The sequence below is a fragment of the Trichechus manatus genome, unplaced genomic scaffold (genome assembly GCF_000243295.1).
Source record: "Trichechus manatus latirostris isolate Lorelei unplaced genomic scaffold, TriManLat1.0 scaffold00036, whole genome shotgun sequence".
Classification (NCBI taxonomy): domain Eukaryota; kingdom Metazoa; phylum Chordata; class Mammalia; order Sirenia; family Trichechidae; genus Trichechus; species Trichechus manatus.
Genome location: NW_004443972.1, coordinates 7,670,908 through 7,697,252, shown reverse-complemented (window position 1 = coordinate 7,697,252; position 26,345 = coordinate 7,670,908). Strand labels below are relative to the sequence as shown.

The following is a 26,345-nucleotide window of genomic DNA, read 5'->3' as shown; positions in this document are numbered from 1 at the left end:
AATAAAAAAAATTTTAAAAAAAGGGTATCTTTGCCAAGCTATTGCAGTTTTTTTTTTTGAGCATAAAAATTTTTAGAATCAGGCATAAGAAAACCTCAGTTTTAGTACCAATTCAATCACTTGCTGTATAATATCCAGAAAGACATGGAACTTTTCTTTTTTGTGAAAGGTGAACAAAAACAGCCTCTCACAGCAAAGATTATGAGTAAATGTCCAAGTGTTAAAACAATGTAAAGTAGTATCTGTTTTACCTAGTAGAAATTCTTAGCTAATAAACTTTAAATGCTGTTATTAATTGCCCTTGAGAGTCGATTCTGACTCACAGTAACCCCATGTGTGCAGAGTAGAATTGCTCCTTATGGTTTTCAAGGCTGTCACCTTTCAAAAGCAGATCACCAGTCCTGTCTTCCAAAGCAACACTGGGTGGGTTCAAACAGTCAACTTTTTGGCTAGTAGTCCGTGCTTAACCATTTGTGCCATCCAGGAACTCCAACACACCTTAGTAAACATTTTCTAAAAGACAGTGTCAGAAGTTAACCTTAATCTAGCCCATGGACATTAGATTTGCAATGAGTCTCCATTTCCTTTATAGCATCCCCATGGTTACAAAAGATGCTTGTACAATAAAGTTTACTTCAAACAACATAACCAAATTGTCTAAGCCTGCTCAGGCAATTATGTAGTTTTAAAGAGGAGGGGAAATCTACAATTCCATTTGTATTACCAGGCAGGAAAACAGGCAATGTGATGTTCATTTTGGCAAAAGATAGCCTAAAAGCTTCAAATCTGACTGAGCCCTGGGATCAGCACTATTGACAGGGCATTTTTATCAAGCCACCAAAAAGGATTAATTTAAAAAGGAACAATTATTTTCCCCTTTCATTAGATTAGCATCTCTCCTTCTCCTTTCCCCATCCCCAACTATGCTGTGATGTAGATCAGCATCTTTCTGTTTTTTTCTTCCATGTCCAGATGGAATTTATTTCGAGAATGCAAGGTTGGTTCAACACACAAAAATCAATCAATCAACCATATTAGTAGCATAAAGGACAAAAACCACATGATCATCTCAATTACTGCAGAAAAAATCAATAGTCCTGAGTGATCATGGACGTCTAATACATATATATATTATTAGCTATTTTTATTATTTATTTACAGGAATAAGTTCTAGATGTGTATTGCACATAATTCAAAAGTCACAAAACGGCCTCCAGTAAAAATTGCCTCCCTCCCAGTCCTGGCCCCTGGCACCCAGTACCTCTATCCTATGGCCATCAATGTTATTGTTGACATAGTCTATGCATACAAGGAACATATGAATGTGTGCCCTTTGTTTTTGTTTTGTTTTTTTTTAATTGATGTAATTAAATGAAGTTTACGTTTCAAGTTAGTCTCCCACACAGAATTTTTTTTCAGCATCTTTCTTCCACATTATGAAAGCTGTACAACAAAGGGAACCTCTAGAAGAGGACAGATGTACAGTAAACTCACTTCTAGATTCAGAATCAATTTTCCAGGGCTCCCAAAATATTAAACATGAGACACAGAGCTGGCGACCACTCATTTGATTGCTTCTCCAGTGTTTTAGAATCAAGGAATTTGAGGCCTGGAATGAGTCCTAATGGAGAAGAGTCTCCATTACTTTCAGGAGGTAAACTAAAAGAAACTCGTCTTCTATTTAACAGCAACTAACCAACTAACTCATTCCGTTTCCTCAAGTTTGGAGACACTGAGAAAAGAGAGTCCTTTAAAATCTCAAACAGAAGATAGGCAAGAGATAAAATATATATATTTTTTAAGTTCAGCAAAAATAACCACATCCCATTGCCAGTTCTTGGCTGGTACATTGCTGAAACTTAGCACAAACAAATTGGTAGTAACAACCACTTTCCCAACTCAAAGCATTACATAAGGTACTTTGTTTTAGGAAAATGCAGATCCACACCCTTCTAACCTCACTCTTTCCTTTCCCTCACCTATATGAGGGAAATGCCTATTCAATGAATAAATTAATTTATACATAAATAAAGGCAATTTTTAATACTGAATACAACCTGAAATGAAAGTATCAGAAAGCCAAAACTGGTCACTGTGGCAGGGACTAGTAGTAGCTGTGTACTAAGCATTTTCTTCTAATTCCTGGGCATTCAGCTAGTCTACATTTCCCATCGTCGTTTGCAGGTCTAGTTAACGGAATAAAGAGTGCAGTGATGTGTGCCACTTTCCAGGCCTGGTCCCGAAAACTTCCTAGGTGTGCATCTGCAGGTTGCATGTGCACTCACTTCCAGTTGAGTGGAAAGGAGACAACCTGCAGGGTGAAGCTGAAGCTATAATGTTGAAAATAGCCTAGCCTGGGTCCCTGATTAATTCTGTAGAACTGAACCCCTGATGACCAACAACATCCAACTTGGATTGTTATGTGAACAGAAAAATTATTACATGAATTATTATACATCTTGGCATCTGTAGTAGGTTGAATGGTGGCCCCAAAAAAGATATGTCCATGTCCTAACCCCTCACCTTGTGAGTGTGATAGTATTTGGAAAAAGGGTCTTTGCAGATGTAATTACGTAAGTTAAGGACCTCGAGATGAGACCATCCTGGATTGTCCAAGAGGGTCCTAAGGCCAATGATAGGTATCCTTGTAACAGGCAGAAGAGGGGAAGACACAGACAAAGGAGAGAAAAGGCAGCAGCCATGTGAAGACAGAGGCTGGAGTGACGTAGCCACAAGCCAATCAATGCCCAGAGCCGCCAGCAGCTGGTAGAGGCAAGGAAGGCTTCTCTCCTAGAACTTTCAGGGAGCACAGTCCTGCTGACACCTTAATTTTGGACTTCTGGCCTCCAGAATTGTGAGAGAATAAATTTCTGTTGTTTCAAGTCGTCAAGTTTGCGATAACATGTTATGACAGGCCTAAGAAACTAATACAGCATCTATTTGTTATCCTATCACTGATTTAACTAATACAGGAAGTTAATAACACAGAAGGTATTTAAATCAAGTGACTTTAGATCACACTACTTTATAAATCCTCAATGGGATGCACTGCGGAAGCATTTAGACCACAAAAAAAAAAATTATACTTCATTCAGTAAATTTAGTTAGTAATGTTTCAGCTAGTAATGATATTGGTATTATTATTTTGAAACTTTTTTTATTTTATAAGAAAAAGAATTACATTAATATTAGGAATCAAATATTTCAATGTAAAAGAAAAGCAGTAATTATAAAATCAAAGTTATTAATTACTAATATTAAACACTGATTTGGAAGTATCAGTGTGAATTCATACTGTTAGAGATATATTTTCATGGTCTAGACACTGAACTTGGAGACCTGGTGGCACAATGGTTAAGAGCTCAGCTGCTAACCAAAAGGTCTGCAGTTCGAATCCACCAGCTGCTCCTTCGAAACCCTATGGGGCAGTTCTACTCTGTCATACAGGATCGCTATGAGTTGGAACTGACAGACAGCAACTTGAGTTTAGACACTAAACTGTAGAAGCAAATTCACCCAGCAGCTGTGATAACCTCTAGCTCTTAAATTCTCATCCCTAATACCATCCCCCCACTTAAAGAACAGAGCTCCTTACAGTAATGGCTTATTCTGAGTGTGGGGCAAGGAAAGTAAAAGTTAAGCCAAAGAGACCATAAAACAAGCTGTCAAAGTATAACTGGGTCATGTCAAAGTGACACAGGAGCCAGCATGAAGAGGTTCCTACGAGTCAAAGTAGTAATAATATGGTCCTCAAAAACAGTATCATATTGATTGAATCCCACTGAATCTATGAAGATCCATGAGTTCAAAAATTATACTCAAAAGAGGAAACCAGAGAAAACTCATTTGATACCTTTTGAGGTATCTATTAAACCATATTCTTACTTTGAAAAATGGCAATTGACGGGAAAGGATTCCAGGAATAACTGTATTCCAGGATAAACCAATACTGGGTTGAAAGTTCTACTTAGAGACAAATTCTGGCTTAATGTAGAATGGAGGAAATGAAATCAGAAAATCATCTTTTGCAACTCCTAATGAAACTGATTCAGCAAAGGATTACCAAATGGTGTTAAGCCCACTGGCGCAAGACTGATAGGTAAGTGGACATATGTATGGCACCCAAAGGAGCAACACACAGATTCCTTTCTGGCATGAGGAGAAAATACAACTGTACAACAGAGGTTGTCATCACTGTAATCCTGGGACCAATCTTACCTGATTAGGACAACCAGATACTGTTTGTCTCCTATGATCGTCTAGACGAAGATGTTCAACATCAATCTCATCATTCCTTTAAATCTAACTTCTAATTAACAGGACATTCAGAAGTTAAGTGACACCACCAGGAAATCAGGTAAATGCAGAAATTGAAACTTCTAGGAGAGGCTTGCCTGAGCTCTTCAATATATGAGCATCGTGAATAAAAGTCTGTTCGAGATTAAAAGGACTTAAGGAACATAAACAGCCGGGTGCAATGTGTGATCCTAGACATTGGGTTCTCACTCAGTAAACAGGAGAAAGAACATTTTAAGGAAAATTGGGAAATGTGAACTGGGCAGTAGAAGATGTTAAGGAATTATTCATTTTGTGATGATCTTATCTGGACACAGAAAAAATTCTTATTTTTATAAAATGCATCCTGAAGGTAAAAAAAAAAAGACAAACTAGAAAACAAAATCCCAAACAAACAAATAAAATCCGATCAATACATAGCCAAAAGAGGATTACATAGAAGGGAAAGATGAAATATCAAAATGACAATAAAAACATAAAGGGCTGAAACAGAGAAATTAAAAAGAATTAAACAGGTCATGAAAAGCTAGTAATGATTTAAAAATAAATAGCATTCCAACATACCGCAGAATTATGGAAGCATAGCAAAAATTTCAATAATTTAACATCAAACAATATTAAATATAGTAAAAATGTCCCCTAGCCAGAGAGAGAAGAAGTAGGAGAGGGAAGGGAGATGGAGGTGGCTGTCTGCTAAACCAACAGCTGGGAGTAATAAGTCACTGTAGGTTAAATGTAGAAGCAAAGCCTGATCCTTGGGGATAGAGGATGAAGGCAGAGTAAGTCAGGGAGCATATGTAGAGGTAGGAAGAGGGAAGGCTATTGCCAGAGTCACTATTCTTCCTTTCAACTTCTTCCCCACATCTATGCAATCCTCAGTGAGATGGACTGACACAGTGGCTACAACAATGGGCTCAAGCATAAGACTGTGAGGATGGCACAGGACCAGGCAGTGTTTCCTTCTGTTGTACACAGGGTGACTATGAGTCAGAACTGAGCTGACGGCACCTGACAACAACGCTATCCGCTCAAATGACTCTAACATAGGGTAGCTACCAACACTGAAGGAGACTGTTAAAATCTCACCATTGCTGTTGTTCATTTATTACCTCTGGTACTCCAAAAGCCTTGGTGGCGCAGTGGTTAAGCACTTGGCCGCTAATTGAAAAGTTGGCGGTTTGAGCCCACCAGCCGCTCTGAGGAAGAAAGATGTGGCAGTCTGCTTGTGTGAAAAATTACAGCCTTGGAAACTCTATGGGGCAGTTCTACTCTGTCCTATGGTCACTGTGAGTCAGAATCGACTCGACGGCAATGGGATGGAGTACTCCAAAGATAAGCCCTCATTACCTAGAATTTTATGGTCCACAGGAGGTAATTTATCGGTATCTAATAAAATAATTTGCCTATGTGGTAGAGAAGAGCTCCAACTGGCTCAAAAACATGGATGTTTAAAAAAAAAATCACAGAACTATATTTGCTACTTAATTTTTTGGGAAATTTTGATTCCATTAGCAGATCAGCTTAATTATCAATACAAGTTATGCGATGAGTGATTTTCTTTACTGTTTAAATAAATAGTGTCAGAAACAACTGAATGTTTTAAAAATATTTATAGTCTTAATTATTAGGTACATTCTAATGATATGGATCAGTTGTGATGAAAAACAACGAAAGAGCAATTTTCACTGTAGCGGATTATTTTAATGCCACTGGCCTCTGACTCAGCTCTTGCTGAGCGGCAGGCAGAAGGGGCCCTCCCCTCGTCCAGACCAGGACGCCTGCCAAGCCTCACAATCCAATCTCCTTGAAGGGCTTAACACAGGAAGCTGAGTCTAATTGGGTATAATTTCCTGGCACCTCTTCACTCTTCCCTTTTTTGTTTTTTAATCTCCTTCTCTCTATCATTTTAAACAAGTAAAGAAAGGAAAGACCCCCATCTTAAACTCTGTTGTTTATCCTTCTCCAAGGCTACAATGGAAAGCAATCGCACCAGCCGTTAAGGGGGCAAGCCATGCCAAATCATCCCGATAAAATAACCAATCATGCCATCAGCAAGGCAAACATAAAGGGCAGCTTTCTAACCCAGCTCGGGTGTGGCACCTCTAAAGGTGCCTGGAGTGGATTATGCATTCATGGAATCTACACTCATCAGCATTAGTCATCTGGGTGGTTTAACACAGGTCGCAACCTAAAAATGTCTGGAATCCTTTGGTTAACCACTACTACTCGATCATCTAGCAGAGGCACACTTACGAACCAAGCCCATGGCCACCCTCTATATCTACACCACCACCACCCTCAAAATCACCTGATAAGCTACAGCATGAAGCCTTGTTGGTAGCCCCTTAAACCAAAACAAACAAACCTGTTGCTGTCATGTGTTACTGAGTAGAACTGCTCTGTAGAGTTTTCTTGGCTGTAAACTTTACACAAGTAGTTTGCCAGGTCTTTCTTCCACAGCTCCACTGGGTAGGTTGGAATTGCCAATGTTTAGTGATTGGTTAGCAGCCAACTGCAAACCGCTTGCACCATTCAGGGACGTTGTGGTAGCCCCTTACCTACTACAATTTTGCTTCAGTGGATGGTTTTGAGGTCCCTGATGTAACAGGAAACAATTGAACAGGCTAATGACTTAAGTTTGGAAATAAGTGTTCTCATCTCACTAATTATCTGTGGTGGCCATGGCCTAGTTACCTATGCTCTGTGAACCTCAGTCTCATCATCTATAAAATAAGGGAATTGGGGAACAGGTAGGACAGGCAAAAGGACTTCACTTTACTTCATAAGCTCTGATACATTTAAGCTTTTTTTCCTTTTTCTTTTTTTGACAATCACGTTAACTTTTGCTAATAGGAAAAATAAAATCAGAGTTGCTTGAAATAAATTATCTCTAACAACTCTTCCAGGTATCAGCATCTAAAAGTCAAAGTTCATTCGGGATCTCTAAGCTCCCTAAACAGAGCATTTACTCATAGTACCGACACTTACGGGAAACAGCCAAGGCTCCAAGTCAAAGAACGCAGCGGCACAGGGTCTGCACCAAAAATTCAGGCAGGAGTGAGAAGAGGAGGGGCTTTCTTCACTATCTCTCAAACACATCAGTTAACTATTCTTTCATCCATTCGGCAAACTCTTGATAAGCACCTATGATGTTTCAAGCACTAAGCAAAGTGTTGAAGGTAAAAACCAATAAGACCTGGACCATGCCCTTAGGGAACTCACTCTTGGTAGGGGAGACATATTTGAAGAAATACTTACAAAGCAAAGTGACAGACTCATGCAATCTTACGAAAGGATGAAAAGTTGATCCCCCAAATTAAATGACAAGTTGTATTCAACTCAACTGGCTGAATCACAACAAAGCATTTATTTTGCCACTCGACATTCGCTTCCGTGGAGAAAAACAGAGCACATTTAATGCACCGATTTGCACAATGCTTACAGCATACAGAAAATTTAAGTTATCAGTGCAAATGTGAACTTTGTTCACCAGTAATGCTGATGTATTATTTTATACTTATCTTGTTAAAAAAAAAAAAAAAAGACTTAAGGAAGCTTATAACACATACACAAAACAAAATTTTTAAGAGAAGAAATCAACATGGAAGAACAATGTGGGCAGGAAAAATTAGATGAAGCCATGGATAAGGCTGTAAAAAAAACAGATCCCATTAAGACACTGTTTACCTGGTAAGGGTGGACCACAAATTTGGCTCTGAGCATTCTAGCAGACAAGGAAAAAAGGAGAAACATGACCAGTTCTCCATGATTCACAGTGTCCACATGATAATTTTTCATGGAATTGAAACCTGAAACAATTTTTCCATAGGTCCCCCAGCACAATTGTTTACAGACTTCCCTTTGGAAATAAATTTCCTTTAATACTATCCAATTGCTCTTTGTACCTTGCCTATAATGTGTATCCTAAAGAGCAGATAATAAAATATTTATATTACTTCTTAAAAAGAAGTAAAATTAATATTTGTATTAATTACATTGTATACAAAGCATTGTGAAGCAGATGGCATCTTGTATGTCAGATACCAATGACAACGTACCACAGTCATTGTTTTAAGGCATCATCAATAAGGCAAGAGGGTTGTCTTGACATTCTCTCAGACTGAATATCCATAGCTGTGACTTCTGCTTATACAGTATGTGTTCAAACTCACTTGCGTTTGGGTAACATATGAAGATAGATTCTATATAATAAATTTCTTTAATGTTTTGAGGACAAATTAGTGACAAAAACAATAATGGTACCAGTATTTAAAGATCTGTGCCTTTCATCGTCATCATCCACCATTTATGAAGTACCTACTATGTGTCAAGTATTATGCTGTGTACTTTACAAATATGGTCTATAATCCTCAAAGAAATTTAAGGATGTTAGTATTAGCTACGTTTTAATGATGAGGGAAAACAAAGATCATGAGTAGCAAATATCCTTCTCTTCTTACATTTATATTATAAATTTTCAAGCATATGCTAACGTTGAGAGTATACTATTGTCATGGATTGAACTGTGTCCCCCAAGAGTATCTGTCAACTTGGCTGGGTCCTGATTCCCAATATTGTGTGACTGACCACCATTTTATGTGATTTTCCCATATGTTGTAAATCCTTTCACTATGCTGTAATGAAATGGATTAGCAGCAGTTATGTTGATGAGATCTACAAGATTAGATAGTGTCTTAAGCCAATCTCTTTTGAGATAGCAGATAGACATGAGGACCTCATACCAGGAAGGAAGCAGTGCCGGGAGCACAGCACATCCTTTGGACCTAAGGTTCCTGCGCTAAGATGCTCCCAGACCAAGGGAAGACTGATGACAAGGACTTTCCTCCAGAGCCGACAGAGACAGAAAGCCTTCCCTGGAGCTGATGCCCTGAATTTGGACTTGTAGCCTACTAAACTGTGAGAGAATAAATTCTCTTTGTTAAAGCCATCCACTTGTGGTATTTCTGTTATAGCAGCACTAAGACAACTATAATAAACCCCAGTATATCATGAGTTGTATGGCAACTAACAATAGCATCCCACCACCAAGATTCTATCACTTTTTTATTTCCTTTGACAAAGTATTTTAAAGCAAATCCAAGCCATCGTATTATTTCACTCCTGTTAAATAATGACAAATTCTTATATAATCACAATGCCACTATTTCATGCCTAACAAAACCAACAGTAAGTTATTGAAATCAACTAATAATCAATAATCAAATATCCCCAATTTTCTTAAAAAGTCTTTTTGGTTTGTTCAGATCAGGATCCAACAAGATCCACACATTTGGTTATTTCTCTGAAGTTCACCTCCCCTCTTTTTTTTCCCCCTATCTCTGACATGTTGCAAAAGCAAGTATTTTTTTTAACTGAGATATAATTCACATATACCATAAAATTCACATTTTTAAATTGTACATTTCAGTGGTTTCTACCATATTCACAAGGTCATGTCACTATCGCAACTAATTCCAGAGTATTTTTCATTACACCGATAAGAAACCCTGCACCCATTAACAGTCACTCCCCATTCCCCCCTGCCTCTCAGTCCTTGGCAACCACTAATCTACTTCCTGTCTCTAAAGCTTTGCCTAGTCTGAACATTTTACATAAAGGGGATCATAGATTTTCCATTGGGTTAGGCACTATAGATAAATATGGGTTAGATAACAAAGAAATATGTGACATGGTCCATGTACCTTGCAGATAAGACATTCAGTCAATAAATACCCATACATGATAACTGCCATAAAAATGGTAAATTCTGAATGCTTTCAGTTCATGATTTTTATCTTTTCACCCACAAACATACATAGGACAAAAGATATTCACATGTGTGGCAGTATTTGTAAAGTACATGGCATAATACCATGGTTTACTCAAATGTGTCAAATTCCAATTTTCTGCTGGCCAATTTTCACAATGACCAGTAGTTAATAAACAATGCTAGTTCACCATAGCCGTAGTGCACGCAGGCTAAGCTTAGTGCTGGAGCTACAACTTTCGCTCTTTTTCTCACTCTGAGGAAAACATACTAGAATGCAAGTCAGAGAAATAGGGATGACCTGTATCTTTTATTTATTTTTTTCTTTCAGTGTATCATTCACACACTTTAGCACTTTGTTGAGGAAGATAACAGAGTAGTGGTTAAGGGAGCAGATTCCAAAATCAGACCGATTTATGCCAAAATCCTGGCTTCACCACTTAACAGCTATGTGACTTTGGGCAAATGATAGTTTTCCCCATTTGTCAAATAAAGATACTAATAGTCTGACTGCTTTAAAGACTCTGGACACAAAGCTCTTAATAAGTTAATGTGCTTACTAAAGTGCTTGTTATTGGCAATAAGAACAACTATTATTTAACTGTTGTTAACAAATAATTCATAATACCTCAGAGCTGATGGAGCCACTTCAGGAACAGATAAACTGGCCAAATTCCCCATGCCCCAGAATATTAACATTTAAGGGCAATAATAACTTGAACTTTCAGGATTCAAAAATCAGAAACATAACTAGGTAACTGATTTGCTCCTCTCCCAGCCTCAAGATCCCCAGGACCTCACTATCAACCCTACGAAGGTATTTTTGGTCTGAGAACTGCTAGAAATCTTCAATCATCAGCAGTCTTTCCTTTCTGGCACCTTTGAGATGCAAAAATTAATAATACAATAAAGGCAGAAAGAAGCAGGGTAGACTGGGCTGTCAGTGAATCCTGCTGGCCTGAGGAAGGAAGGTTTAGTCCTTCCTCAGTGCACTAAGAAAATTTCCACCCTCTGGCTGTGTTCTCTTTACTCTCTCATAACCTATCAAACCTTAGAATTATTCACACACTCACCTCACTACCTCTCTCATTTGTGTGATTACCTTTCCTTTATATTAATTTCTCCCATCATCTCTTTTCACTGTCATCAGAAAATCATTTTTTCCTTGCAATAATAGGTTTAGATAACACTCATGAAAAATTAATCTAGAGGAAGGAGACTAAATGTCAGCAAAATTTTTTTCTTTGGCATCACAGTCACATACACAGTAGGTATTCTTCAGTTTCTGTCTAACTCTTGGTGCTTACACTTAGCATGGAAAAAAATAAGGTAATTTTATCATTGTTTCATTACTGATTTCATTTAGGAATTAAGGTAAAACAACATACAACGAGCACTTCAGAAGCTCTGTGTGAACTGCAAGTATTTATCTACCAGGAAACATGTGCTCTCTTTTGCGGACAGAAAAATCCCTTTCCTTCCCTGACACATTTTGTCCCTGCAGAGGCGAACCCAAGGAAGCTATGTTAGGAGGAGTTACACCATTTCTCAGAAGTTGTCAGGGTGGTAGGTGAAGGGGGGTTATACAACCGCTATGAAACTCATGGCATAAAATAAGAAAATTAATACACAAAGATTTACTCCCTGCTTCAGAGTGTGACTTTTCAAAGGCTCACAACAATTAGCCTGTAGCTAGCCCAGCAACAAAGTGCCAAAATTGACCCAATACAATCGAATACTATTATAACCACTGAGGTAGAATGAGGGAGAGCCATAGATACTGAGAATACATTTAGATGCCAGAAGAGTGTGTGTATTCATGTATTTGTTTGTTTTTTAGAAACAAAAACAGAAAAATGAGAAACACTTGAAATTTTTACCAGTGACCCCCCTAAGGTGAAGAATTTCAAGAGTAGAGAGAAAGAAGGAAAATGGAAGATTTCACTTGTTATATTACAACCCTCTGTAGAATTTGAATTTGTTATGAGTTAACGATTAAATAAAAACAGCTGAAGAATTGCTAAAATCTGAAATAATGTTTTTAATCAGCTTAAGCAAGGATTTTTTTTAAACAATTCACCTTCTCACATGACTATACATCAACATACATGAACAGGCAAGCCAATTAAATTTGAGGACTTGTATTATTCAAGCAGATATGTAAGGTAAATACAGAAACAGTTCATCCAATTTTGGTTTGATGACTTGACCAGATTTCCCAGAAAGTCTAACTACAAGATGTTTGAAGGTAAAAGAGAGAACTAAAACAATGCAAGAATAAAGTAAGTTGTTTTCTAGCTTTTCCACTGGTCATGAGAAACAGGAAGGCAAAGAGTCTCAAAACAGAAATCCAAGCATCTCCTGAAAGAATCTGAGTATACTTAGGGAAAAAATCTACTTCTCTTTTCTCATTAACTTCCTGATAAAGCGTCACTGTTTCTTACCTGATCGCAAATCAGTTCCCATTTCTTCTCATTGTCATACTGCCGCAGTAACCTGGCTTTGTCAGGAGGTAGGTTCATAGCATTCTATTAAAAAAAAAAAAAAATAGAAAAGTCACATCATATTCCATAACAGGTTGCTAAAGTGTACATGCAGGCCAAAGAATAGCAATGTGGTTCTTTAACTGTTACATGCCCTTGAGTCAGTTCTGACTCATAGTGACCCTATTTAAAACAGATGAAACACTGCCCAGTCCTGCGCCACATCCTCACAATAGCTGCGCTATATTTGAGCCCATTGCTGGAGCCAATATGTCAATCCATCTCGTTGACGGTCTTCCTCTTTTTTGCTGACCCTCTACTTTACCAAACATGATGTCCTTCTCCAGGGACTGATCCCACCTGATAACACAACCAAAGTAAGTGAGACAAAGTCTCACTATCCTCACTTCTAAGGAGCATTCTGGCTGTACTTCTTACAAGACAGATTTGTTCGTTCTTCTGGCAGTCCATGGTGTAGTCAATATTCTTCACCAACACCATAATTCAAATGCATCAATTCTTCCTTAATCTTTCTTATTCATCGTCCAGCTTTCACATGCATTTGAGACGACTGAAAATATCATGGCTGTCAGTCACACCTTAGTCCTCCAGGTGCCATCTTTGTTTTTTAACACTTTAAAAACGTCTTTTGCAGTAAATTTGCCCAATGCAATGCGTCATTTGATTTCTTGACTGCCACTTCCATGGGCATTGATTGTGGATCCAAGTAAAATAAATAACTCCTTAACAATTTCACTATTTTCTCCATTTAACATAATGTTGCTTATTGCTCCAATTGTGAGGATTTTTGTTTTCTTTACATTGAGGTGTAATCCATACTGAAGGTTGTAGTCTTTGATCTTCATCAGTAAGTGCTTCAAGTCCTCTTCACTTTCAGCAAGCAAGGGTGTGTCATCTGCATGTAGCAGGTTGTTAAGGAGTCCTCCTCTAATCCTGATGCCGTGTTCTTCATACAGTCCAACTTCTCGGATTATTTGCTCAGTATACAGATTGAATAAGTATGGTAATAGGATACAACTCGATGCACACCTTTCCTGATTTTAAAACATGCAGTATTCCCTTGTTCTGTTCGAATGACTGTCTCTTGGTCTATGTGCAGGTTCCTCATGAGCGCAATTAAGTGTTCTGCAATTCCCATTTTTTGCAATGTTATATATAATTTGTTATGATCCACACAGTCGAATGCCTCTGCATAATCAATAAAATGCAGGTAAACATCTTTCTGGATCACATTCCAAGTTGCTAATGGCTATACATGCAGACCAAAGAACAGTAATGTGGTTTTTTAGTAGCTTCCTTTAAATTCTTAGCATCTGATTAAACCAAAGCATCGTACAGAAATCATTTAAACATCAAATTAGTTTAATGGTAGGCAGCTCTGGTGGGGGAGATCTGAGGTGCTTACTTTGAACAAATTTGTATTTTAGCAAAGATGATGAAATGTTTCCTCATTTATCAGTGGGTTACCTTTCTACTCAACAAAGGGTCAGAAGTTGTTGTTCAAAAGGTATCACTCTCATTTTTTTTTAAGCACTGCAGCCCCACCAGATACAGAGCAGTGAACACCAAAAGAAAACACAATGACCGGAACCACTGATAGGTACAGCAACTTTTTCTCTCTTTGATAGACAACCAGGAGTAAAAGAACAGATCTGTAAAAAAACAAAAATCCTGAAAAATAATGCCACTGTTTTTTTTGTCCCCTATGAAATGAAAGAGCCCTGGTAGTGCAGTGGTTAAGTGCTTGGATGCTAACGAAAAAGGTCAGCGGTTCGAACCCACTAGCTGCTCCACTGTAGAAAGCTGTGGCAGTCTGTTTCCATAAAGATTATACCTTGGGAAACCCTGTGGGGCAGTTATACTCTGTCCTATAGGGTCCCTGTGAGTTGGAATCGACTAGCTGGCAATGGAATGGTCCATGAGACAGTAACACTCCTCCAGGAGATGTAACTACAATTCTCAGACTAACTATTGTTTAACACAAGTTGTATTTGCAGTGAGAAACTGACCATGAGCTAAAAGATGTCTAGACATCAGTATTCATATAAACCCTCCATCAGTACAGCACACCTTCTGGATTGCTAGTCATGAATTTTCCCAGGTACATACACACGCATTAGTCTAACGTATCAAATAACCAATCATATACCTTTTCAATACACCTGGCTCAGGTCTGAGGTGTAATCTCTGGCCACAGAACATGACAGAGTTAAGAGTCTCAGAAGGAATGCAGGTCTGTTCCCTTGGCCTCCCTAAAGTTCCCATGCTCTAAACAACAGAGCTAAATAGTCAGACAATGGGTGTCTTAAAGTCTGTTAATTGTTCTATCTCCTGGCACTAACACTCTAAATCATACTCATCCCTAATAAAGAATACAGTTTCTTGCCTGGGTCAATATTCAAGGAGTCAAATGCAGAGGTCTTGAACTTTCAGTGTTCAAGCACCTAGCTCTCTGAAGGACTTTGTCTTAGAGAGAAACACTCCCCCTTTCCAAGGTTGTAGTCTCATGTAACCCAGAAAATTAAACTTAATAAAAGCAAGGGTGAATGAGCTATACTTAGTTAATGGCAGAGAATTAACTTTTAATTATTTTCTTAGATACAATCCAAGCATTTTCCCTTAAACTTGATCTAGCATCCAGATTGGTATGCCTTAACCATACCTCTTGCTAATTTGTCTCTAATCTGTCAGATTTTAGAATAGCCTGTCTTCAGAATATTTAATTTTTTAATTAAACCCAAAACTGACAACACAATTTGATGAGCTTTGGACTCCAGAGTGTTCAATGTATTGCCAAGGTTGCTCTACAGAAATACCTACAATGGAAAAAATGTTTTCATATGGCCTATCTCCACGGAATATCTACTGGATATACTGGATATACTGGAAAATAGCTAGTCATATTTATTTATCATCATAGTTTTCACAGTGTCAAGCAACAGCCCGTGGGATAAGGCAAAGGAGAATTCTATGTGTATCTTTCTGAGAGGAGTCTAATGTTATTTATCATTAAATAACCAGTCTATCACTGCTTATACACACCCTAGAGATGGATCGTTTCCTCTTAAACTGGTTTTGACTCCCATATTCGTGACTCTAGATATGATTACACATTAAATTTGAACAATATATAAAACTGAATGAATTTTTCCCCAAGTTCTTATTAATCTCTTGAGATATAAAGAAGAAAAAAGAATGCCTGAATTCCTGCAACACATCAAGCATTGTACTAAGCACTGTACATACATAATCTCACTCTTCTTAACAAGCCCGTGGGCTAGATATAATTTCCCCCACTTAAAATGTGGGGAAAAGGAGCTGGAAAAACTTGGTTAACTTACTCAACATTGCACAACTTTACAGGAACAAAAACAGGACCTAAACAGTCTGTTAGACTCCCAAGGAGAAACTCTGAAGCTTTTTTGCAGGAAGGCAAAATGGCAAATGACTTATGACCTTCTATTAGAACTCTACTAGACCCTTATGTATACCTAACAACAACAGACCCTTATGTGGAAGCAGTTTGCTAACGCTGTTCCAGAAATTAGATGTAGGCTCTGTTGTTACTGGAAAAAGACAAGATGTGTCTTTCTAGACCAACTCTTATTTTGATGAAACAAGTCTTTCATTCAACAAATGTTTATGAAGCACTTCCCTTGCACAGGCACTGTGCTACATGCTGGGATACAGTGGGAAAACAAATAGATATAGCCCTAATGGAGCATTATCTTATGGTGAAGGAGACAGATATGAAACACATCTTTTAAAACTCTTGAGAGAAATTATCAGAGGGCAATCTTAGATTGGATGGTCTGGGAAGAACTCTCAGAAAAATTAGCAATTAATAAGCCCTAAAAAACAAGGAGTAAGCCAGGTAAAGGGGAGACTAAAGCATTCTAGGCAGAGGAAACAGTAAGAAGACGCTAAGGCAGGGTAGATGTGGCACATTCAAAAAGCTGAAGAAAGCCAGCATGGCTAGAAACAAAGTAAACGAGAGGACAGGAAGTAGAGATGAAGTTGTGGTGACGAGCCAAAGCTATACCATGCCCAGCCATGCAGGCCAGGGTAAATTTTTTTTATTTTATCTAAAAGTGCAAGGGGAAGCCACTGGAGGCTTTGGAACAGTAAATGACCTAATTAAGTTGTCTTGTAAAGACCACTCACTATAGGTACTATGTGAAGAACTGATTAGAAACATCAGATTTGGAGGCAGGAAGGCCAGTGAGCAGGCCATGGCAGTAGTTCAAGTGAACCATGATGGTGACTTGGACTAAGCTGAAGGCAGTTCAAATGACGAAAAGTGAACAAACGTCAGAAATATTAACTCAAATTGATGGATTTGACTTAAGGGATGAGGAAGGAAGGATGTCAAGAATTAGCACCTTATTTCTATCTCAAGAAACAAAGTATATGATGGCCCATTTAATGATAAAGGTACAATGGCAAAGAAGAAATAGACCTGGAGGAGAGGGTGAAGAGTAAGATTTCCATATGGCCCAGTTTAGGTCTGAGGTACTACGAAACATCCAAGAGAACAGTCAAGCAAGTAAGTAGATAGATACACAATACTGAAAGTCAGAAGAAAGTCCTGCAGAGAAGTCTTAAGAAGTCTTTCTGAGTCGATGACAAGTTACTGTCAAGAGAAGTAGCTCAACGTCAATATATCAAAACTAAAACTGTATTTGGTAATCATTCACCAAGTATCTAAAATAACCCCTTCTACAGGTCAAGCCTCTGAGTTGCTCAGGCATACAGTATACAGCTTAATAATTCTACACAGAGCACGAGGAAGCAGCTCTATTTAAAATTAGACACTCCACACAGGCCTGGCTAAAGTTCAGGGATATTGTGATTAGCTGGTAATAATGGCCCTTGAACTTTTTTAGACTGAACTTGTTCCTTTTATATGCTGCACAGGGCAGGACTCTGGAGTCCAAGCTAAATGTTTGTATAGGTGATTCATAAAAGTCCAAGTTAGCTTCTGAGGAAAATATTGGCTCCATCTCCAGGTCCCTTTGCTGCATGTATAAAAATGGACTGCTCTTCTGTTTGGCTGAAAATATAAATCCACTTCCAAGTTTTCCCAACACAGTGACAACTCTACCTCATCCATACTTTCTGATAGTTGTGACATAGGGCTCTCCTTTCCTTCCTTCCATCCATCCATTCATCCATGCAACATTTACTGGGCTTCAATCACGTGCCAGAATATCTGCACTGTAGGCATATTAGAGACTTTAATCATGAAGTTGCTGCACTCAAGTACCTGGCAAAGATCCACTGAGGACATATAATATTTGAGTTGGAAAATTTTAATAGCTATTAATTATCATTCTTCTAGATTATATAAGTTCCTAACTGAAATAAATCAGATCAAAGAGTATTCTTCCTATAAGGAATGTCTCTTCCCTTCCTCTCTCAACCTGACGAACTTCAAGAATTAGCTCAGATTATCATTTGTGAATAAAATCGTCCCCAACTACTCCAAGAAGACATACTCTCTCCTTTGGGCACCAAGGTAACTACACACGTGCATTATAGTACATAGCACACTGTTTCCTAATCATTTGTTTGCCTACCTAGAGTACGCACTGGACTAAGTACTTCAAGGACAACTTTTTTTCTTTTTAAATCCCTAATGTCTGGCACAGTTTCTAGCACGTGGTAGGCACTGAGTAGGTTGCTGAGTAAATGAAGAGCAAAATAGCTCAGTTATACTGTCCAGCCTGGGAATATCTTCATTGATTGGGGATTTATGCTTCAGCCATTAACAAAGCCTACACATTAAAGAGCATTTCTGTTCCTGTAAAACCTCAAAGATAGTATCTATTACTCTTCATCTTCCAAACATGAACTCATAGGAGGAGAAAAACAATTAAGTTCTATTCTAGGACATTTTCGTGTGTGTGTGAGAGAGAGAGAGAGAGACAGAGAGAGAGAGAGAGACACAGAGAGAGAGAGAGACATTTTAGGGATTCTTTTACCACATATGATAAACCACAGAACCTGAGCTGTTTCCCCTTTCCACCTTTGTTGTCAGAAAATTCAGATTGTGTACTAATTATAACAATTAATTCACCCAAGTGATAGTTACATGCACTACCTCTATTCAGGTTTTAGCCTTAATTGTACTGTTTTTATATTGTTTTTAAATTGCCCACCGCCTCAAAATCTTTTGGAAATAGGGGATGTAACTACTAAATAATAATAGAATAGCCACACTTCTGGGTACTTCATGGAAAAATAAATTATGCTTAAAAAGAGTCTATGACAGTCTACACAGCTTAAGTTATACTTACATATTATCATATTCAACACAGAACAGAATGAAGGTACCCAGTTCATTCAGAAACAACCCCATTATCCTAGAAATACAAGGTTTTCTATATTCCCTATGTGGTCTATGCTGAAACATGCAAATCTGCAAAACGTCCTTCTTTTCCCCTGACAGTCTCAAGGCTCATGCTGAGAACCCTACAGTGATATGCAGATGCACCACAGCAAAAGTTAACTGTGTATCAAACACACCTTATGTAATATACTTTTGTCCTCATAATCCCTAAATTAAATCTTCTATGTATTAAGTCACCTAATTCTACAACATAAACTCTTCCATTACATAACCACCTGTTTATAAAGAAGAAAGGACAGAGACTTTGCAAGTGTGCTGCTCAAGGAAGTTGGGAAAAATATGTCACGAGAGAAATGGCTTAGACAATCTTTTAGAATTGTTAAATAACAGAAGCACAAACAGTTTTCCAGGGCCTGCCCCAAAAGGAGGAGTCATTACTTTTTGCTACAAAAAGCAGGGAAATGCTTTGGATTGTACCGGGATGGTTGGGCAGCACAGTACAGAATGGGATTCCATGAGGCAGTATGGGGTAGGGATTTACTAGCTGGCCTCTAGAGTTGGATTAACTGGACTGCAATAATGACTACCATATTAGTGGTGATCTTGGGCCACACAATTTGAATTAAAAAGTAAATTAAAATGAGCCAACAGTCCAGAGCTGAAAAAAAGCCAGTACCTGTAATTTAAAATTGAAGGTCAGAATCAAGACAGAGTCAAAGCTGAGGGTCAAGATGTACCATTTATTAATAATAGACTGATTCATCTCAGACACTTAGGCTCTTTGCATGCATTATCCAATTTAATCTGCACTGCGATACTGATAAGTAGGTATTATCTTCTGTATTTAACAGAGAAGGAAACAGAAGGACAGAGAGGTTAAGTAACTCTTCCACGCTCACAGATATTTAGCAAAACCAAGACTCAAATGAGATGTCTGTATGATCACATCAAAGCTATAGTGTTTCTAAAATATAACCTGTCTGAGCTAAGCAATCCAACAATATTCTACTTGAATAACCAGAGGCTAGTCATTAGCATGCAAAGTGAAGGTGAAAATGCACAGTCCTATTTAGGGTATTAATATTTTCAGATAAAACAGTGGCATTTTAACAGAAGTCTTCAATATCTTTAAAAAAAAATCAAAACAAAAAAAGTTACTGGGCTGAAACCACAGGTAGCCAGGCACTATACCAAGTCAGCAAACACTTACTAAGCCTCAACAAAACAAATCAAGGTGGAGATACAAATATGAGGTAAATTCAGCCTTCGGTGAAGCCTCAATGAGCAAAAGCAGAGAAGATAGGTACACTAATATAAAATAGAGCATGTTAAGCAATATAATAGATGTACGAACAGTCCTAGGGAACCCCAGAGAGGGGGCAGGGAATGCGATGGACTGGGTGTGGATGTGAGAAATGGCATTTAATGGCGCAGTAAGTTTTTAATATTTGAGTTCTAGAGACGAACTACCTGGGTTCCAATTCTATGTCTACCACTCATTTATACTGTAATCCTGGGAAAATTATTTAAACCAAATCTCAGTTGTTGGTGAGTGACGATGATAATGATGATAATGGTAATCACAACACCAACTGCAAAAGAGTTTTTCAGAAAATTAAATCAAATAACACAGGTAGTTAGCATGAAGTAAGCACACAGTAACCACTCAATACATGTTACATATCGTTATTCTCAATATTCTCTCAATTTTAGGTAAAGGGAATGGTGTGAACAGAGTCATGGGTATAAAAGAAGGCAAAGGACTGTGAGCCACACAGAATAAACCAGAGGATCAGGACTGGGTCGTGTGAGATCAAGTTAGAAAGGCAGGACCTTGGACATCAGACTACAGATTTTCAAACTTGGTTTAGAGGTAGTGGAGAGTCACTGAAAGTCAGTCATAGGTAAGATATGTCATAGAAAATAATATCATAGCAAGCCTTTCAGGGGTCCTCAAATCAAACCAGGCTAAGGGTTCCTCCTCTGTTAATTGTTCCCACTTTATTTACTTATACCATTATTGGGACATTAGGTTGAGTTGCTTGGCATTGAATAATGTACCAATTCTCCTATGAGTTCACTTTAACACTGCAACATTTGAGGAGGGTAGCTGTAAATTCAACATATGATTGCCCTTCTGTTCAACTAACCTAAAAGCCATTTCTTTCCATGACCTATACTCATGTTCTAACCCACTACCTGACATCTCAGATTTTAATAAACCTTCCTAGCCTAGAGGACACTGTTACAATATATTCAGCTTTTTTCCTGGCACAGGACTCTGACAGCCAGCCAAATAGCTCCCCAAAGTGAATCATCACAATCAGTCATCTTTCATTGTCACTGTTAATTTTATGTAATCCTTGAGGGCATTAGTATCATTCACTGTAGCCAGTGAAGCCCACAATAGGAGAATCACCCCACTTTCTAACCTAGTTACAGCTTCAAAATAAAATCTGACTGGAAAGCTATCTTTTCTCTCTGGGGGGTGTGGGAATGAGACATACCTCTAAGCTACCGTTTACAACCTTACGTGCTTCTTGGAAGCCTTTCTTTAAATACTGCATTAAATACAAACGGCTTTTTCATAACTTTTTTATAATCAAAAAGTATACAGCTGTGTCTTAGGCTCGGTTCTCTAGAGGAAAAAAACGAGTGAAGTGTGTATGTATATATCTATATCTATATATATAAAGCCAACCAAACCAAACCCACTGCCATCAAGTTGATTCCAACTCATAGCGACCCTATAGGGTTTCCAAGGCTATAAATCTCTACAAAAGCAGACTGCCACATCTTTCTCCCACAGAGCTGCTGGTGGTTTTGAACCGCTAATCTTTTGGTTAGCAGTCCAGCACTTTAAACACTGCACCACTGGGGTCCTTATATATATACACACATAAAAGGATTTATTTCAAGTACATGGCTCACGCAGTTGTTGGGGCTGGCAAGACTAAAATGCATGGGTCAGACATTAGGCTGGTGGCTTCTCCTGACTCACAAGGTTTCAGGGGCTGACGAACCCAAAATCAGCAGATCAGACAGCAGGCTGCTGGCTTATGGGGCTGTGGGAGCTGGTGAATCCCAAAATCTGCAGGTCAGACAGCAGGTTGCTGGCTCACTTCCCAAGACCCGGAGGTCAGAGGACGACGAGTCAGATGCAGGGATCAAGAGAGGATGAACTTTGCCAGCACATTCATATATATATATATATGTATGTATGTATGTATATATAGGATGCAGGCCACACCCCCAAGGAAACTCCCCTTTCAACTGATTGGCTACTCATATCAAATCACAAAATGGAGGATGATTATACAATATCTGTCAAACCACTGAGAATCATGGCCTAGCTAAGTTGACACATAACCTTAACCATCATAAGCTGGAAGAGAAGTCTATGATATTTTAGTCCAATTCTGTATTTACAGTGACTGAACAGATTAAAAAAAAGTGAGGGTATTTGTCCAAACTTAAATAACTCCTTATTACCAGTGGTAGATCAAAGAACCTAGGCCAGCACGTCTACTGTTCTTTCTTTATTATCATGGAAGAAAACCCACTGGTGACTGCAAGTGGAGGTGTAGGTATGGGTATGGGTGGACACACCCATACATACACATGGATTTAAGAAAATCAAATCAGATAATGCATACAAAGTAGTTAGCACAGAGCCCTGCACACAGTAAGTATTCAATACATATTAGATATTGTTATTCTCATTATTCTCATTTTGAAGAATATATGAATTACTATTATGATCTTCCTCTACTTTGATAAGCCTCCATCTTTTTCTGACTATACAATTTTCCCATATCATAATATGTGCCAGCACTTGCCATTTTCTTCATCATTTCTACTTGATTTGGGGCTTTATCTTCACAGAACTCATTTGTGAAGTTTTGAACCTTTAGAAAATAATACATTCATTTAATCAGTAAACACAAACTAAACAAATTCTCAAAGTTTCGTGAAAATTATCTACTGTTTTAAATTTTACTTTTGCTACCCTTCACAAATGAGACTGAACAATGATTGTGTGTATATTTATATTTGTATTATTTATATTTAATTGCAAGGCCAAGTTATCATGAATATGAGTGAGGCTAAGTGGGAAAGTCAATCTTCTCCACAGAATTAAAGGGAATAGTTACAGTAGCCTTGCACAAGTTTTCCTGCAGCCCGTCTTTGTATTTCTCCCCACATCACTCGCTTAAGTGATTCAATACTCAATAGATGCCAAATGTACACATCTCTAGCCATTATGCCAACTCCTGAAATATAGATTCTGATCACATTTAAACACAAAAGAAATACGAGAAACAATTACTCTTTCAATTTCTTTCAAATCTCCTATCTGATTTTCATTAGAGGCCCGACACCTGATTCCTTAACACGTTCTGGGACTCAAACAGCTCTTTACCTCCTTACTGCCAACTGCTGCACCAACAGCTGTGCCTGCATGCATACATTTAGGTGGGGTAGGGAAGTTACAGAAGAGGCCACGCTTAAGGTGCTAGAAAACTGCTTCATCAGCAACCATTGGACAATAAAGGCCAAACATATTGAAGTACTAGTCTTACTGGCACAGACCACAATGAATCAAAATCCAGAGAAACAGTTCTTATTCTACTGATAAATGCCAACTTTCAATAACATATGAATCTGTAGGCAAAAACATTTTGATAATTGGAGATAAACTGAAAGAAATTATAACATACTAGATAGGCCGTTTCCACCACAATCAAGACATAGGAATCTGAACTCCATGAGCTGCTGCTCAGAAACAAGTATATTTTTTCACCCTTTCCCTTTCCCCAAAACAAGCCTCTGTTTCCCTTCTTAGGACATTAGGACCATCATCAATCTCCCTCTCTCTTTCACAGCAGTTACTCTGGAAATGACTACTGAACCTGGGTTCCATATTCAAGGTTGGCCCAACTTACTGCCTCACACTTTTTCTCATAAGAATCGCCAAAGGAAGAGTATAGTTCAAATTCATGTCACATCCTCTGGGACAATGGGACAAAGATTATGCTTTTGTCTTTGAAATGAAGATTTATACCACTATCATGACCAAAAATCATAGCCTCAAATCTATAGCTCCTCATCTGTAAACAGCTGCAACTTCAAGGGCAGACTTGCTGTGTAGGCAGAATAATGGTCCCCAAAGATGTCCAGGTCCTAAGCCCGGGAACTGTGAATGTGTTACATATTGAGATGTGATCTGCAGGTATGATTAAGTTAAGGACCTTGACACAGGGAATAATCTGGACTACCTGGATGGGCCAAATGTAATCACAAGGGTCCTTGAAAGTCAAACTCAAAAGTGGAAGAAGCTAGAAGAGAATTAGAGAGAGACTGGACTACAGAAAAAGTCAGAGTGATAAGGATTTGATCGGCTAAGGTTAGCTTTGAAAATAGGGGAAGAGGAACACACCAAGGAATATGGGCAGCCTATAGAAGGTGGAAAAGGCAAGAAAACAGATTCCCCCCTCCCACTGCTGTGGAGTCAATTCCGACTCATAGCGACCCTATGGGACAGAGTAGAACTGCCTTGTAGGATTTCCACGGCTGTAATCTTTACAGAAGTAGGCTGCCACATCTTTCTCCTGCAGAGCAGCTAGTGGGTTTGAACTGCTGCCTTTAGATTAGCAGCTGAACACTTAACCACTACACCACTAGATTTCTCCCCTAGAGTCTCCAAAATGAACGCAGCCCAGCCAACACCTTGACTTTAGCCCAGTAAGACCCATATCAGACTTCTATAGAACTGTAAAAGAATAAATTTGTGTTGTTTTAAGTCACTAAGTTTGTGGTAATTTGCTCCAGAAGCAACAGAAAAGTACTAGTTTTGCCATATTTTCCCCAAGGCACGGTTTCCCTCTTTCCACAGGCCCCAATTCCAAAATTTCATGTCTGCTTCTTACTGCCAATTATCAGTGGCCTGGTTTCCATTTTACATGCTGTTAATACAAATTGATAAAAGCTGGTATTTAATTTAATTACAGTAGTAAATGAAAAATCTTGGGGACGAGACAATGTCCTAAAATTAAACTACTGAAAAACCTAAAAATAAAGCTCATGAAGAAGACAGGTTATGAATTAAAACTTTATACTATCTAAACAAACACTACAACATTGGCACAACTTAAGGTGTCATGATAACACTTGTTTATCAGTCTGGTGGACTCTGTTTCAAGAAACCCACAGTGTCTCTGCAGACAAGCCCAGTCAAGACAAGCTGGAAAACTGGGAAGGCCTGCACGGCAGGCCTATGACCTATGACAAGTTGACTAATTGTTCTGCTCTTGGTTTTTCTCTTCCCTTAGCTTGCTACTTAGCTTTTTGGACCTCACAGCTGTGGAAATGACCATCAAGTAAACTTTTGTAACTATGTGTACAACATCCTGATATCAAAAGCACTAATTTTAATTTGTTAATGTTTTTGTGGTCAACACCAACCACCAAAAAATTAACTCACACATAATGTCTAACAGAATGCTTTCATATTTAATTTTTTTAAGCACTTAACTCCTTGAGATGTTTTTAAAACACACACACACACACACACACACACACACACACAAACAGAATTCCCAAAACAATCGACGTTAAGAACAAACTGATTCAATAAATTGAAGATCTTTTGGGAGGACCATAGGTTGTACTGTACTCTACTGATGTATCTATCTGTCCTTAAAAGACTGGGAGCCCCTGGAGAGGAGGAGGATTTGTCAGTCCTCTTTATAGTTCCGGTGCCCACAACAAAATGCTTAACACTCAGGCAGTGCATAATAATTGTGTGCTGGATTCCGCTCAGACAAGCAATATTTTGCTAAATTAAATGTCTCTCCCCAAGATCTTTTACGCTCTCTTAAACAAGTAAGTGATTAGGGCATTAGTGTCAAATTAGGCATCAACTATTTGTAGTTGATTGTTAAATATTATACAAATACTACTAACAGTATCTGTTATAGACTGAATTGTGTCCCCCAAAAATGGGTGTCAACTTGGCTAGGCCATGATACCCAGTATTGTGTGATTATCCACCGTTTTAACTGATGTTATCTGATGTGATTTTCCTTATGTGCTGTAAATCCTAACTCTATGATGTTAACGAGGCAGGATTAAAGGCAGTTATGTTAATGTGGCAAGACTCAATTTATAAGATTAGGTTGTATCTTGAGTCAATCTCTTTTGAGATATAAAAGAGAGAAGCAAGCACAGAGACAGGGTGACCTCATGCCACCAAGAAAGAAGAACCAGGAGGGGAGCAAGTCCTTTGGACCTGGGGTCCCTGCGCTGAGAAGCTCCTAGGCCAGGGGAAGATCGACTTCCTCCAGAGCAGACAGAGATAGAAAGCCTTCCCCTGGAGCTGGCACCCTGAATTCCGATTTCTAGTCTCCTAGACGATGACAGAATA

General features: G+C 38.4%; 1 protein-coding gene across 3 annotated transcripts in view; it reads right to left on the bottom strand.

Moving 5' to 3' along the window:
* FMNL2 (formin like 2) overlaps positions 1-26,345 on the bottom strand; it is a 341,516-nt gene that overhangs the window by 128,094 nt on the left and 187,077 nt on the right. For all 3 annotated transcript variants that reach the window (XM_023730404.1, XM_023730402.1, XM_023730403.1), the window contains exon 2: positions 12,508-12,591. In XM_023730404.1, coding sequence (XP_023586172.1) covers positions 12,508-12,591 — 84 coding nt within the window. The remainder of the gene's footprint in view (positions 1-12,507; positions 12,592-26,345) is intronic.